General features: G+C 42.0%; 2 protein-coding genes across 9 annotated transcripts in view; both read right to left on the bottom strand.

Moving 5' to 3' along the window:
* Positions 1–920: 920 nt before the first annotated feature.
* On the bottom strand, positions 921–8,619 carry GP5 (glycoprotein V platelet). The gene has a single exon (XM_082393285.1). It carries the CDS (start codon positions 3,776–3,778, stop codon positions 2,069–2,071), a length of 1,710 nt encoding a protein of 569 aa, XP_082249411.1. The 5' UTR covers positions 3,779–8,619; the 3' UTR covers positions 921–2,068.
* Positions 8,620–8,758: 139 nt separating this feature from the next.
* Positions 8,759–17,277, bottom strand: part of ATP13A3 (ATPase 13A3) — a 79,484-nt gene continuing 70,965 nt past the window's right edge. For 7 of the 8 annotated variants that reach the window (XM_082393110.1, XM_082393117.1, XM_082393113.1 and 4 more), the window contains one exon: positions 8,759–12,233. In XM_082393110.1, the coding sequence (XP_082249236.1) occupies positions 12,036–12,233 (198 nt within the window). In that variant the 3' untranslated portion in view covers positions 8,759–12,035. The remainder of the gene's footprint in view (positions 12,234–17,277) is intronic. The other variant, XR_014244975.1, reaches the window with a different exon arrangement.

The raw sequence follows: 17,277 nt of genomic DNA, 5'->3' as shown, positions 1-17,277 counted from the left end.
GTGAACTTGGCCTTGAAAGAGAAGTGCACCTACAGTGCCAGGAAGCCAGCTCTTTCTACTCCACATCCAGTGGTTCTTGGAGGACCTATTTCTCTGGACCCTGAGCATAGAGCCTGACCACACAGGGCTGAGACCACCCAAAAGTGAAGACTAATTTGAATGTTATCTCCAGTTTGAGGATGTTTGCTCTCATCTTTATATACACAGAGGGGGAAAAAAAAAAAAAAACAGCTCAAAGCTCTTCTTTTGAAATGATGACAGCAGTAATAATTGCTCGTCCTTTAATAATAAGAGCTACCATTTATTGAGCATTTACTGTATGCAGGGCACTGGGCTGTCATCAGATGCTTTATTGCCTTTAGTTCTCACGACAACTCTAAGAGGCACGTACTATTTCTACCTTTCCAGGGATGCGGAAACCAAGGCTTCGAGAATTCAGGTGCCTTGCCCACAGTCCTATGGAGTTAGTAGGTGGAGCTGGGATCTGAACCCTTCCGACTCTCCAGCCCATGTTTTAACCACTGCTTCTCACAAGCAGACACCCAATGAAAGCAACAAGAGTTTTACTGCCTTCAATTGGAATAAATGAGAACGTAATCCGAGCATAATAAACTAGAACCCAAGCTTATCATTACATTCATGAACACCTGTCACTGTCAGGTGCTCCATAAATGCTTGTGAAATGAGGTAACGTTTAGTTTCAGGAAATGAAAACCAACCCAGTGTCAAAATGACAGTCTTCACCCCTGTAGGAAGCAAGTAGCAACTCACAGGCCCCATGAACAAGCAGAGCAGCGCTTCACGGGCTCGCATCCGTGGACAGTGGGCGCTCCCAGCCCCACACTTAGACCCCCCCGAACGCCCCCGCTCCTCCCCTAACCCCCGTCCCACCGGCTCTCGTGCCCTTCCCTCCCCCGCTCCTCGGCGCTCAGCCCGGACCCTGCTGTAAGGGCTCTGCGCTGGGCACCGAGCTCCCGGCGGGAAGGCTGGGTTTTCTCTCTCTCAGCCTATCACACAGCGGACCTGCTCTGAAAATATGCTTTTGTGTGGATGGAGTTCAGCGCTCTCCCCAAAACCCCACAGGTCAGACATACATAAAGTGAGAAGAAACAGGACAGACAAGAAAGTGGAAAAATTCTTTTTTTTTTTTTGAAAAGTTCTTTTGTTTTAAAAAATAAATTTATTTATTTTATTTATTTATTTTTGGCTGTGTTTGGTCTTCGTTGCTGCGTGCGGGTTTTCTCTAGTTGTGGCGAGCGGGGGCTACTCTTTGTTGTGGTGCGCGGGGTTCTCATTGCTGTGGCTTCTCTTGTTGCGGAGCACGGGCTCTAGGCGCGCGGGCTTCAGTAGTTGCGGCTCACGGGCTCTAGAGCACAGGCTCAGTAGCTGTGGCGCTCAGGCTTAGCTGCTCCGCGGCATGTGGGATCTTCCCGGACCAGGGCTTGAACCCGTGTTCCCTGCATTGGCAGGCGGATTCTTAACCACCGCGCCACCAGGAAAGTCCAAGAACTGGAAGAATTCTGCTTTTCAAATGAAAGTAGATAAAGCGAGCACTCCATCTTCTCTGCTAGGAAAAGCCATTATCACTGGATTCCCCTGTATTCATGTTATTCATTCATTTCACAAACATTTACCAGACACCTGCCAGGTGCGGGAGGCGGGCCCTGGACTGAAGCTGGCTGCCTCCTTTGCACCTTCCCTCCGTACACAGTGGAGAGAACCCTCCCTCCAGCCGGCAGGGCGGGCACAGGGAGGGGCCTTCACAGCCCGCGCCCCCAGGTGCACACGACGGAGGAGGAGACAAAGGCACAGCAGGCAGCCACAATTTCTGACTGTAAATGGTACGGGGCGGGGGCGGGAATGAGAGGTGAGATAGAAAGGGGAAGAGAGAGGGAGGGAGGGAGAGAGGGAGAGAGGGAGAGAGGGAGGGAGGGAGGGAGGGAGATGGGAGAAGAGGAAGTGGAAGCAGGGAGAGGAAGACAGCGGCAGCCCGTCTGGACTCTCCCCAGAGCCACGTCTGACAATACCCTGGTCATGTTTTAATTAATTGCAAGGTTTTACCATTGCCTCAAACCAGAGCTCTCTCTCTGATTAATTTCCGAAAGAGCCTGCCGAGTCGAATCATCGCAAACACAATGATCCCGGTTATTATGGCCTGAGCAGCTAAAAGCAGAAAATAGAGACCCCAGAACAGGCTCTGGTCCTGACTTTTGCCCTCGGCCACCGGCCGGGCCCACGCCCAGGACTCGGAGCGCTTGGGTCCCAAGGAAGCGCGGGCAGGGGCGGCGGGCAGGGCGGGCTGCTGGGGGCCTTCGGAAGAGCCGAGGGCGAGGCGGCGGGAAGGCGGGCTCCCGGGGCGCGGACAGCCGGGGTCGCCGTGGGGCAGGGCCCAGAGCGGCAGACCGGCGTGCGGCCCGGGGCCGTGACACAGCGGGGGCTCGGCTCGACCCACGAGGCCCGCGTGCCGCCGCAGCCACGCCAGGAACGGCCCCAGGCCACAGTCGCAGCGCCAGGGATTGTGCCCCAGCAGGACGTTCGCCAGCCGGGGCAGAGCCTCAAATACGTCGCCGGGCAGGGTCTCCAGCTGGTTGTGGTCAAGCTGGATCTCCTCCAGGCTGCTGAGGTTGCGGAAGAGCTCGCGGGGCAGGGTCCGCAGCCGGTTGCGGCGCAGCGACACGTGGCGCAGCCCGCCGAGGCCGCGGAGCAAGCCGGCGGGGAGGGAAGCCAGGCCGGTGGAGCGCAGGGCGAGCACCCGCAGCTCGCCGAGGCCCCGAAAGGCGTCCTCCGGGAGCGCGCTCAGCCGCGGGCTCAGCGTCACCCCCAGTACCCGCAGGCCGCTCAGGTTGCGGAAGGCGGCGGCAGGCAGGGTGCGCAGCTGGGTGGCGTTCAGCCACAGCTCCCGCAGGCCGCCCATCTCCCCGAAGAGCACCTCGGGGAGTTCCTCCAGCGGGTTCTCGAACAGGGTCAGGAAGGTCAAATTGTGCGAATGAAGAAAGAGGGCAGAGGGCAGAAACTCGAGGCGGTTTCTGGAAAGAGTCAAAGAGCTCAGGCTTCGCAGACGGTCGAAGGCGCCGGGTGCGACGGAACGGATGTGATTTCTGTCGAGCTGCAGCTCCATCAGGGCACGTAGGCTATCCAACAGACCCGAATCCAGAGACACGAGCTGGTTCGAGTGGAGCAGAAGCTTCTCAAGCTTAACCTGGACCCCAAACAATCCCTCGGGCAGGTGGGTCAAATTATTTCCCGATAAATCCAACAATTTCAGGTTCCCCAGGTCTGTGAAGAGGCTAGCAGGGAGGAAAGCGAGTTGGTTTTGGTTCAAAAAGAGCTCCTGCAGGTTAACCAGTTTCTGAAACATGTTTTGGTCAAGGCTCTTTAGTTCATTGCCGTCCAGAAACAGCTGTTCCAAGAGCACCAGCTTATCCAACAGCGCGCCTGGAAGGTGAGTGATCTTGTTGTGCGATAACCTCAGGGTTTTAAGTTTTATCAGGTCGTTGAAAGTGCCGGGAGCAATGGCCGAAACTTGGCTGTCGGACAGCATTAGGCGCTGCAGGACGGTCATGCCGCTGAAGCTGCTGTTCTGCAAGACGCCGCGGCCCATTTGGAAGAGCAGGATGTGCGTGAGGTTGGTGGGCAAGCCGAGCGCCGCGATGCGCGCCACGCTGCCCTGCGAGCACTGCGCGGCGTCGCGGAAGATGCACCTGCAGGTGGGTGGGCAGGGGAAGGGCTGGGCGCGCAGGAGCCCGAGCGCGGCGCACAGCAGAGCGCTCCTCAGCATGTCTGGAAAGGCGACCGCGGCAGATCTGTGGGCAACACACAAAGGACAAACGCTCGAATTTCAATCTTGTAACCCTGCATGATCCCTTCGCCAGGATTATCACTGACTTTGAATGTTACCCAGATATAAGTTAAGTCTCCCTCTTAGGAGTGCTGATTTTCCTGGGTGGTGAAAAGACGTTCATTCTACCCTACGAGGCCTCGTTCGTTTTACTGATTTTCCACTCTTAGTTCAAATCGTTGAAATGAAAGCATTTTCAAGCTATGGAAAAGTCAATACCTTTAAATCTTTACATAGAGAGAACTAATTAAAATAATCTTTCTCACAGTCAAGCTCACAGACATCACAGAGCAATGTGCATTGTGAACATAGCCCTGCTCTTGACTTCATGACTTAGCCTAGGGTGGCTATGACCTACAGCCCTGAAGGGAACAGCAAAGTCTGTTAAAGCAGCAGCAACCATCACCTGATTCCTCTTATCACAATCATGCTGTATCTGCAGTGCCAACTTACTCTAAAACAGGACCACCCCGTAATAGTGAACTACACTGAGAAAAGTAGGTATTAGTAGGTAATAGTACCTATCACTTTATGCCACGCATTGTTCTCAGCACTTTATTTAAATTAATTCACTTAATCCTTACAATAACCCTATGAGTTAGGTACTAATATTATCCCCAATTAAAGGATGATGCAGCTAAGGCACAGAAAGGTTAAGTAACTTAACCAGGGTCACAGAGCTAGAATTTGAGAGTAGTATTTCTGATTGAGCCATAAATAAGGAGTTATCACTTCTAAGATGCTTAAATAAAAATTAGTACTCGTGGCACTGAATTATCTGTGAAATACAGTAATACTAATCTGCCAAAACAATGTTTCCTACATGTAATTTTAAACGAATTGCTTCTTGTACTAAATTTTATTTCTTACTCATACAGACTAACCGAGCCCTCCAGTTGCCCATACTAATTTTTAAAATATTTGGCCTTACCTGAAATGGTGCTGCACCCCAAAGCAACTGAAAGGCTTAGAGCTTTGCGTGTGATTTGGCACTTTCCAAAGGAAGAGGGAAGTATCCTTGCATCCTGAGGATAAAGGCTTTCCCAGAATAAAAGTCATGGAAAGGACCCTATCTCAGAGGGCATATTCTGGTTTTTAATGACAAATATCTTCAAACTTTGAAAAAGAGACCATATATCACCCAAGTCCTACGGCCAAAGCCGAATGGTAAGAGCAGGAGGGAGAGCAGTTTCTCCCCAAAGGCACAATATGACTCTGTGATGTGTGTCCAGTAGTGACACAGCTGGACCACTGCAGCAACCACACCCCTGGTTGGGCTACACTTCCTTCGGGTGTTCCTTTTTCTGCCATTTCGCTCCAGTTCTGCTCCAGTTCCCCTCTCCCTCTTTTAGGAATAAGGCTAAGGACATTCTCAAGTGCTCCACTCATTTTTTTTTTTCGTTTTAGGAGTAGTAAAGCTAAAAACATTCTCAAATATGTTCCATAATGGCCTTGATGGGTTGAAGGAAGGGTGTCCACATGTTCATTTGAACATAGGAATGTCAAACTGCTTTGCAAAGTAGTTGTGCCAATAGATGCTGCCACCTACTGTATATGACCGTTCCTGTACATCTCCACCCATGCCTTGGAATTGATTTTAAAATTTTTGCCATTCGTATGAAATAATTGTCTCGGTATGGTTTTAATTTTTCATTTCCCTATTGAATTATGAACTTGAGCATCTTTTCATATTTTTAAGGGCCAGTTGTGCCTCATCTTCTGAGAAATTTGGGTTCTTTTGACCATTTTTCTATATGCAAAGTACGTATGAGTGTGTCTTTAAAAAACTGAATTGTAGGCATTATTTATGTATTCTGGATACTAATCCTTTGTCAGTTGTAGGTGTTACAGATATCTTCATCTACTTTGTGCTTTGCCTTTTCACCTGCTTTCTGTCTTTTGATGGACAGAAGTCTTAATATAGGCAGAGTTATTAATCTTTAAGATTTTGTATGTCTATTAAAATAATTCCTCCTCTCCTCTCAAGCCAAAAAAATATTCTCCTGTAACACCTTATTATTACATTTTAGAATTTTGTCCTTCGCATTTAGGTCTTTAATCCGTCTAGAATTGATTTTTGTGGATGATGTACATACAATTTTATTTTTTTCCATTAGGATAACCTGCTGTCCTATATATGTATATCGCTTCTTCCCTCAGAGCTACAATGTCAGCACTGTCATAAATCAACATCTGATGAATGTTGTGTGGGTCTGTTTCTGGGCTATTTGATAACCCCTATACCAACACCACACTGAAATATAAAGCCTGAAAATATCCAGTGTTTTATGAAGTGTGAAGAAGTAGATATTCTCTTACTACATTGGTGGGAATATAAATGGTAGCAAACTTTGGGGAGGAAAATTTAGTAGTATCAACCAAATTTTAAACATACATATTCTTTGTCCAGCAGTTCCACTGCTAAAAATATATCCTATGGAAATGCTCATTAAGACATGTACACAAAAACTTACTTGCAGGATTTTAATAGGAAAAAAAAAAAGAGAAAATCTAAATGACCATCAATAGGGAACTAGTCGTTTAAATTATAGTATATCCGTGCAATAGGATGCCTTGCAGACTTTGAAAAGAATGGATTTGAGCTGCAAGTACTGACATAACTTTCTTTTTTTTAAATTAATTTATTTTTAGCTGCGTTGGGTCTCTGTTGGTGTGTGCGGGCTTTAGTTGCGGTGAGCGGGGGCTACTCTTCGTTGCGGTGTGCGGGCTTCTCATTGCGGTGACTTCTCTTGTTGTGGAGCACGGGCTCTAGGCACGCGGGTTTCAGTAGTTGTGGCTCGTGGGCTCTAGAGTGCAGGCTCAGTAGTTGTGGCGTACAGGCTTAGTTGCTCCGCGGCATGTGGGATCTTCCCGGACCAGGGCTCGAACCCGGGTCCCCTGTATTGGCAGGCGGATTCTTAACCACTGTGCCACCAGGGAAGCTCCTGACATAACTTTCTAAAATACACTGAATGACATAAAACAAGGGCAGCATAGCATATAACATGGGGTTCTATGTGTGTCGGATTTTTAAAAACATATATGAGCATATATATTTTTTCTAGAACAATACAACCAAGAAACTTTAGTATTCCCCCTTTGGGGGAGAAACCAGGAAAAAGGTGACTTCCTTATATACCTTTCTGTGAGCTTTGAAATTTTATCAAACGTGCTTAATGTCACTATTAAAATTTTTTTAATGCAAATATAAAGTGATTTGGAAGGGAAAATGGCATTAAGAAAAAAGGTAGGAATATAGGTATTTAAAAATACTGGGAAAAGTCAATGCTTGAATTGCAAAAGAATAAACATTAACCTATGGAATCTTTGAGTGCAGTGGTACAGCAGAAGTGGTTCTTAAATTATTTTATCCTCGTTGGGAAAAAAGTCCCCCAAATCGACATTGGCAGGTGTTATAGAAAAGGAACTGAAATCTATTCAGCCTTTAGTGTAGCCAAATGCAGTCAAAGCCCATTAAATGCTGAAGGGACTGAAATTATCTTCTAAGCATGCAGTCCTAAAACACAGGGAAAGCCACTAAGCAGTCTGTCTTTCCGCTCAAATCAAGGGAAGCAGCTCCAGAGCCTGGAACAGCTCCCCTGGTGACCAGTGAGTCAGTCTCACAGGCAGACCAAGTGAAAGGCCCCTTGCCCATCAAATGCCAGGAGCCAGCATGACAGAGGCCTGGGAAGAGGTACTGTGGGATAATCAGAATACGACTTCGAGTCAAATTCGGGTGAAGCTTCTTTAGCCTATTTCCCCAGGAAGATCTCCAGTGAGAATTACCTGCAAGTTTTATTTTGAAGAGAGGACATTATGATGGGCCAAGAAGGGAACACTGGGCACAGAAGTTGCGGACAGTGGTGGAACAGAGTTGATCCAATGAGCAAATTGATGAGGTACTGAGAAGTACTTTGAGCACTGCAGTAATGATGGCACCAGTGTTTCAAGTCCTTTGGATTTTGGATCCATGAAACAAGTCAGGAATCTGCTGTCCTAAGTGGCAGCTTCTGTATCAAAGTCACAGAACCCTGGCTTACAGGGTTTGGCCATTCAAAACCAGGTATTTACCGAATGAGATATGCTTTTCTTCCTCCGTGGGAGAGACTCCAAGGCCAGGGCACAGCAGCGATCTCTCTGTACTTGTGGAGTAACCACAACCCCAACTTGGTACAGGGACAATCTCATTCAAACTCCTAGAACTCCCTCTGTCCTTCCCTGCAGTATATACCCAGAGTAAAGCAACTGGCAGTGATGGAGGGGGAAAAGGAAGGATAGACAGGCAGAACTGTACTGCCACCTGCAGGCTGTGGTGCAAGGGACACGATCATTTGCTACACAACCCACAGAGAATGGAAGGAACTTGGGCTCAAACTAGGTCTCACACCAGCCAACCATCCACATGGCCCACAGCAGAGGACACATGGCTCCTGCAGAACCTGTGATACAAGGAAAGCCCTCCTACCCAAGCACAAGGCCCAGCACATCCTGCCCTCTCTGGGATTCCTATGGCCAGTAGTTAGCTCCAAGTTCTCCTGCTCCATGGAGCACTCTTTTTGCATCCATGGATGCCGCTTCCCCTCAAACTTACCATGGCTTACATGGCATTAGCTTTCCGTCTGATCTTCCCAACTATTAATAAATTCTAAGTCCCTAGTCTTCTATTTCACCATTTCCCTCAGACTTCCTGATACTTAACATTTGGCTCTACACTGTATCTGACTGATGGGTTTCTATGGGCCGGTCACAGACATGACGTGGTGTGTGGAAAGTTGCATTATTTTCTTGAAAAATTCAAAGTTAAAAAAAAAAAAAGAGAGAAATGGGGGAAGTATTAAGCAGGAAAATAAATCCAGAGAGGGCAGTATTCATGCAACTAAAGAGCAAACAAACGTATATAAAGACACAGAAAAAAAGAAATGTTATATATATCATTCAAATCTTTATTTTGAACAGCTTCAATCAAAAATTTTTCGTAAGGCTATTTACAGTGCTGAATGTACAATTCTGAATGTATGCCTTTTTGACATCAGGGTACCATTCTTGAGCAGCAATACAATTTAAAAAATATAAAGATGCAGTATCATTTCTGATATAAAGTTACTTAAAAAAATCCAAAGTCTTAGGGAATTCACAAATCATAACAGGAAGTAATTATTTTATTAATTTAATGTGCACATAATTACCAAATCTTAATACATTAAAAATATGTGTAAATGCCCACAGACTGTACAAAAATTAACATTTTGTTAAAAGTTCCCAACCACCTCCCACCATAAATATACAAAAAGCCTATTTTCAGATATGTCAAAACTGCATGCATGAAATCTTAGAATGTTTTCTAAAGTTGGAATTTGGCTCTTCTCTGGACATTGGATCCATAGCCGTTTGGGGGAACAGAGTACATAAACACTGACATAATTTTCCATGCCTCTGAAACTGTGCAGTAGTTTCATAAACATGGGAAACAAAACAGTAAAAACTGCAACAGTTTTATTTAAATGCAAGTACAATTTGGAAAGCTTTCGAATGTAGGGATTATAAAACTAATATAAAAAGTTTTTATTTTGTTGTTGGCTTAGCCACTTTTATTCAAGCATTATTTGCAGCATTGCTTTACAGCAGTTGGTGCTAGAAGATACAAAACATCTAGTTACCACTATTTATATTTGAGGGAGGGAAAAAAACTTTAAACAACCCTGAGGGAGACACACATTAAAAATCTTGTTATTTATTTAAAAAGTTAAAAAGTTACATATTATTTAACAATTACTTTCCTGGACATTTCTGTCCTTTAGGTATGCGCATAAATAAAATTTAAATCAGCAATATTTATTCATCTTAATACGTCAAAATAATATATGTACAGATTTTAAAATTTAGATCTGTATACACTCAAATAATTTAATGTGAAATTCAGAATCAAAATTACTATGTAATGGTGACCTACAGAGAGAGGACTCGTCTATCTATGGCACTAAGTAGGACCCACACCTGGACTCACAGGCATTCTTCAAATCACATTCTGGAAGCCATCCATTACAACCTGAACAACCCACCTTGTCTATGTTCAAATCTAGCCTCCTACAAATGTTTTGTCCACCTACCTAAAAATCTCATTCCTCTGAAAACAATATGGACAGATGTGATATAAAACCCTTATAAAATCTAAATGTTAAAAAAGGGGGGAGGTTGTAAAAATATAGCTCTTTATGATCATGCTCTTAAAGATGTTAAATACAATCTGATAGTTGGATTTTTAAGCTGCTACTTAGCAATTACTTTAATTATATGCTTCAGTATTTAAATCAAAGAATAAAATTTACAATTGTGGGAGATCACTGAAGACTATCACTCGTATGTATTGGAAGTGAACTGAATGTGGAAATTATAAAATGATAAAGAGAGTAAGTAACTATAAAAACAGTGCTAATTCACAGCTCAAGAGGTCTAAGATGCATAGCTTCATTGAATCATTCATGGAACAACTGTTCTTATCATCTAATGTGTATTAATATAGTATCATACTTTTTTGATGGAAAACTTTGATTATATTTTTGTAAGAATCATCAGTGGCCACAGCAGTTAACAGTGATCCTGAGTGTAACATACATTTTTCTACAGTTAACCAAAAATCATCAGGTCTCTGCAGCATAAAAAATGAGAACCATTTGGTTTTATGGTTCTGGGTAACATCTGATCAAACTGGTAAATATGTATCAGGAAAATAATGATCAGCTAGAAGTAGAAAAGCACAAGCATGCTACCGGTCAAGGAAGAGCACAGGATAAGATCACACAGTCTTAGTAGTTTAGTGTCCACTTTACAGCAGTATCAGTTTTCTTGTTTATCAGAACTTTGGGCTTTGCCAAACTGCTGGATCTTACCTATAAAGGCATTTTTAAATTACCTTAATTTTGTTTAGAATTTAAACATTAACCAGGCAAAACAGAAAGGTGAAAAATATCTTCTACATTTCTTTTGGCTCAATGAATGACTTTTCTTTTTAACTTTATTTCATTTTTTTTTTTTCTCCCAGAAATTTCCACAACCAAATATGCTCATTCGTAAACACCCAATCCAGAACAGGTAAACTCTGACCTCTGGCGCCACCTAATGGCATAAGACAAACTCGCCAGGTTCATACTGCTTTGAAAAAATAGCAGTCATTCAAAACCACTCATTTTTTTAAGCCTCATTATTGACAGGAGAGACATACATCAAACCTTTAAAATTTTAGGAGGTAAAATTCTAACTCAAAAAACTAAAAAACAAAAAACTATTATCCTATGTCTTTAGGTAATTAAAGACGTAGAAGAAAATAAAAAGACATTTAAAATAATATAAAGCCTGAGAGGAAAAAAACAGGTATGAAGAGATATTAAAAAGGTAGATCTACATCTACTACCAAAAGAAATCAGCTTTTTTCCTACTGAAAAGGCTTCAACAACATGTAACTAAAGCAAATTATACTACTGACACCAGACATAGCACAAGATCCATATAATAGCTTTGAGGGACATCTCAAGAAGGCAGTGAAGCACCTTGCTGATTAGAAAAAATAAAACCCAGGCAGTTTGTACAGAAAATATAAAACCATAAATGGAAATTACCTGAGTTGCAACACCATAAAACTCACTCCTAACTCTAGGCTATCAAAGGGAACTGGTGTTATGTATACTAAGTTTTCTTCGGGAGAAATATTGAAATCAAATAAAAACAGGCTTTGTACCTATTTTCATTGGAGGCTAATTAACACCCATTTTATTTATCAACCACAAATTTAGGGCCTGTATATAAATGATGACTTTATCTAATAAGGGGGCTGTGAAAATAAATTTAAAGGCATAAACTAAAGTCTTAGAAGCTAGTATCTAAATACCTTCCAGATACCAACTTTCTTCTGTACCCTATAAAGAGTATCACTGAGGATAACAATCAAGCAAGTTCTGGAAATATATATAATATTTAGAGTCACTGAATGAAGGTATAGGACTTTGAAGATTGATTATTAATTTAACTGACAGGCCAATCACTTTTTGTTTGTTTTGTTTAAAAAAAAAAACTCAAATCAGCTACTGTATTGGAAGGGACATAAATTGAAAGGGTGCCATTCTGACGCACAGGATCAGATTAAGTCCTACATTTACATTCTCCTCAATACTGCTACTAGAATACCACTGAGACCGATTCACTGCTATGTTATGGTGATGATCTGACATGATCCATTCTCCTTTACTAAAGCTTTCGCTTCTGTTGTTGTTTGAGGTTTTGGTGGCCATTCCGGGTCAACCAAGAGCTCCTGGGCCAGATACATGTACTTGGCCTTTGGCATCTTCTTCCTACAGTTCAGGGCCCAGGACAAGCAGCATTTTCCCCACCAATCCACTGACTCCTAAGAAAATAAGGAAAAAGAGGAACACCCAGTAGATTAAGAGCTGTTGTTTTTAACAAGTTTGTTAAAGCATAGTTCATCAGCACAGAAAAATAAGAGGAAATGACTTCTGAGCACAACAAATACATGAAGGAAAAAAAAAACAAATCCACGCTTAAAAAAAAGTCAGCTTTCCATTATTTAGGAACATTATTTTTTTAAGATTATATTTCTAAAGTATCCATGTAATTTATACTTCATTTTATTTAGTTCTATGTTCCTACTTCCTCCTGTATGCAGATACATTTAAAAAATAACTTGTATATCTGAAGTCTGTGATTCCATAACACAAAACATCGGATGTATTAAGAATAACTTCAAACTATTCAGACAGACAAAAAATTTTTAATATTTAATATGAAAACCCTCATTCTATCCTAAACTATCTTTTGGTACTACTGCTGCTAGCAACTTAACCACCTGATCAGTTTTGAAAAAACACAGTGTAAAGATACCACTGCTACTGTTAATATCACCTTTCAAAGCATTATGTAAATATTGTTAGGTCAAAATCAGAACTTAGATCATGTTTAATGTCAATCACTTCTTTTAAAACCACATTCTCATTAACATAAAAAACAATTTTATTTTATAATGATGGTTTCCCCTTGGTGCTCCACAACTGGAAAGAGGTACACAGAAAACTATAAAGCAAGTATTAATTCTTAGTATTATTTCATTATAAAAAGCTATGCTGTCACAGAATTCCTTCGGATCAATCCCAATGTTTTTACTGGATGTGATCTTAGATAAATAGTTCTTGAAGAACAAGAAAGCAGAGTCCCTGGTTATTGTACAAAAATGTAAATTCAATATAGGCCCTCAGAATTTGTCTAAATTGAAACCGGAAATAAATGAAATAAAACTAAATGACTATACTGAGACCTGTAGTTATATTCACCTCTGAAGAACAGTCAATTCTTAACTATTTTGGCTGTTTCTTCTACAAAGCAAAATTTAAATCCCAGGTTGTTTTGTTTTGCCATCAACATATAACCTAGGCTACAACCAGGTCTAAGCTCAACTGAAGTAAAGATGACCCTTGAGCAACACCGGGTTTGAACTGTGCAGGTTCACTTACATGTGGATTTTTTTAGCAAATACTACAGTACTACATGATCCACAATTGGTTGAATCTGCAGATATGGAGGAACCCTGTATACAGAAGGCCTATAAATTATATAAATCATAGCAGATTCTTGGCTGTGGGGAGGGTCAGCAACCCTAACCCTGGCATTATTCAAGGGTCAGCTGTAATCTCACAAAATTCCGGAAGCATTCTAATGTTAACTCTCAAAATATCTTCATGATCAAGAAAGGCAAATTTGCTATAACACAGATCCTGAAACACAGGTTTCTAAATTGGCCAATGGAGAATAGCAAAAATACTTTAAAATGAAAACTCTTTAAAACTTCTTCATACTTTGACTTAGTAGGTCTCATCGTACTGAGACAACCACCAGGAACCTACTACTCCTCTCCTTCTTCAAAACTGGGGGTGGGCATGTGGCAGAGAGCATGATACACAATACGTGCTTTTAAAGGCCTTCTAGTTTACTCTGTCGACAAAACAGTGTAAGCTGCACCATTACCAAGAATTTTAAGGCAAAAACTGTGGTTTGTCACAAGTAAGCTATATTAAATTAGGGGTGTGGTGGGTTAGTGGGGATACAGATTTGAGGATTATTCATCTAGTAGCCTCTTCATTGTCATAGCTAAAAAGAGAGTTATTACCATCACCTCAAAGGAAGTCCACAAGAAAACATTTAGCATTAGAATATAGAAGAGACTAGCTATAGGATTCTTCAGGTGATCCAAATAACAAATAATTCCTTTCCAGTATAGGCGTATACATGACAAACCTTAATATTTAATCTGAGGCGACAGTTCACTACTTGGACCTATCTTTTCCCCGAGGTGTTTAAATTCTTCAGTCTAATTGCAGGGGAAAAAATATTCACTGTTCCTAAATCAATGTGAAAGCTGTCACTTTTTATTTTACAGCAAGTAGCATTGTTAAAGGATCACAGAAAAGGGTGAATGGTGAATGCTGACTTTTTTTAAAAAAAAGGCAGAAACATATAGGCCTTGTCTGTCCAGATGAGCCAGCTAGGCTGAAAGCAATGCAAAACAGGCTGAGTTAAGGAAAGTCACAGCCAAGTGTATTCAAATGTAAGACATACACACACACACACACAAAATAATAAAATCCATCGTTTCCCCACCTGTGGAAAATGAGGCAAGCAATAAAATTAAAATGAAATCCACTGCAAACAGAATCACAATTGAATAGTATTCTTTTCACATTAATGTGCATGCTTTTTTAAAAAAAATCCTCATGTCCCTATTAAAAGCAACGTACACTTGTTATAATTTTAAAAATAAATTCAGTCACAAGGAACACTAGGGATTCCCCCCTCCACTATAATTAGACCCATATTTTGTTCTTGTACCCTCACCTCCCCCAAACAGCATACACAAAAAATACACTATAAGCAAGCATAGGCTTGTTAATTTACAAACACAAGCATACCACAGACATCCTCAAACAATATAATTCACTGGTAGAGAAAATAAACGGTGCTACAGGCATGCTAGAATAGAACTAAATCAAGGGAGAAAAGACAGTGGCAACAGGACAAAGGCAAGCACTGCACAAGGAGAGGGAAGAGCTGAAGCATCACGGGGCTTAGAATGAGCACCAAGGCCTCGCCAAACATCTAGGGCAAGTCTCTGAAGCAGAACACAGGAGCCCCAGCAACTGGATCTTGTGATTTGCTCCTGAAAGGAATGGTTAAATAACCAAGTGTATCCCCCAGAGAAGGCAAAGTGGCCCAGCAGAAAAACCACAAAGAACTTTCAAAAAGATCTACAGCTAAAATTCTCCTGCTTCTTAGACCAGTCCAAGCTGTTCATTCCAGAACCCCAATGCCAGCTAACTCCTAGCAGTGTCTTTTAGGAAATGTTTTCATAGGCAGTATGTAAGATATAAAGCCATGCTTATGGGGAAAATGTTGTAATGGTACTGTGGTTTTCATAAAAGTCTTCTTCCATACCAATCCTGAATATAAGACAAAGACAATCAGAATGAACATTCTATCTAAATAAACTCAAATAATATCCTAAGTGGCATAAAGACTACAGCTGACATCTGGATTTTTCCCCCAAAAGGAAAACATAATCAGGACACATTCTCAGGCATTATCAAAATACATGACGGTATGACTCCCGTTCCGCATCTACCACTAAGCAGCCTCAGTTTACCAGACACAGGGTAGGCACAAATGCTTCTTCGAAAGAGAATACATAGCACAGATCTTCTCAAACACGGGTAAAGCTGTACAGAAGAACACAGGTGATGGGCCCCTCCACTGAAGACTTCTCATTCAGTAGGTCAAAGGTGGAGCTCAAGGCATTTGTGATGAATATCCTTACTTGAAAATCACTGCATCTCAAGAATCTTTTTTTTTTGGTCAGAGAATAAGTATTAACATCTGGGGCTGCTAAAGATCACTACAGAAAAAAAATACTTAGTTACATACAAGTTTTAACTTTGATTATTTACAAATGGTTTATTTAACCTGTTTTCAATTTGATTCAATGGACATTTACTGAGGCCACTGTGCATTAATAAGAAAAAGAACCACTGTGGGAAATAAATGACTATTACATAAAAATCTTTCCTGTATCTAAATTAGGTTAGCTGTATGTATGTTCAGTGGGCCAAATAAACATAATATCTAAAATGTCTACTATTAAATAAAATGACACCTAAAGGTTTATTTCGTTTTTAAAGAACAGATGGAGGCTTTCTGTTATAGGAATATTATGGTCCTGGGCCCAGATAAAACTGAACCTGAATTCCAGTTCTAATACTGTTTCCTCATCTGTGAAGACAGGGATATCTTTAGTCTCTCTACCCTAACCTCTTAGGTGGTTGTAACAACTAGAGAGAATTTATACAAAATGCCTCACAGTGTCTACCATAAAAAGTAGGTTTTGAAAACAGTAGCTGTTCTTTGTCTCCATTTTGTTACTTGATTGTTACATTAGTTTGCATCTCTGTGGCCTCATAGTGTGAGACAGTGTGGCACAGTGGAAAAAAGACTCCTCTTGAAATCAGAAACCTTGGCTTCAACTCCCAGCTCCGCCACTCATAAGCTGCATAACCATGGCAAGTTGACTGAATGCTGTTTCTTTATGTATAAAACGAAGTTAGAAACACCTTAAGATTGGAAGGATTCTGGAGGTGTTACATAGCTGCCTTGCAGATCACCAGATATTTTGGACATGGTTACTAGAGATTTCTAGGTGAGGTTCTCGACTTCACAACTCAACTGCGTTAAGACCTGCAGCCTAGTCCAGGGTCTTTAGCTTTGAAACTTCGAACCTTACTCAATGGTCTCTGGGTTTATATGGTAAGGAAGGAATGAAGAAACATGGCTGTTCTTCCCCCGACATTAACAGAGAAGGTTGAGAGTTGCGATCTTAGAAGACCTCACGGGACTCTTGGTAGGAAAGAGCACAGAATGGGCTCCTAGGTGTAGCAGGTCGCTCTCATCTTTACTTGCTTTTTCACCTTATGGCAGGGTTCTTCAGCCTCGGCACTGCTGACGGGTTGGCCCAGACAGTCTTTGTCTTGGGCGCTGCTGCAGGATGTTTACTCGGCAGCATCTTCAGGCTCCACCCACCACATGCTAGTAGCAGCCTCACCCCCACCCCCCGCCAATTGTGACAAACAAAAATGTCTCCAGATACTGCCACGTGTGCCCGGGAGGATGGGGGGACTACCCCTAATTGAGAACTACAGCCTTACAGTAATCTGACTAACTGATGGGCTCTCCAAGGGTCACAAATATGAACAGTGAGAGCAAACTACAAACGGGAAGTGTTGGAAGATGAAAGCATAGCATTCTATGCTAAGAGGTTACAAGAACTCTCTTTTCTAAAGCCAATGATTTAAAAAATGCTTTCTTAAATCATGACCCTAGAAACTGAAGAACAA

This window comes from Balaenoptera borealis (genome assembly GCF_965194805.1).
Source record: "Balaenoptera borealis genome assembly, chromosome: 5".
Classification (NCBI taxonomy): Eukaryota; Metazoa; Chordata; class Mammalia; order Artiodactyla; family Balaenopteridae; genus Balaenoptera; species Balaenoptera borealis.
Note: the sequence above shows the minus strand (reverse complement) of the source record. Positions and strands in the feature narration are given on the sequence as shown.

Bases quoted from the DNA above. Each gene is read 5' to 3' on its own strand.
- GP5 (XM_082393285.1), bottom strand. From the start codon at position 3,778: ATGCTGAGGAGCGCTCTGCTGTGCGCCGCGCTCGGGCTCCTGCGCGCC.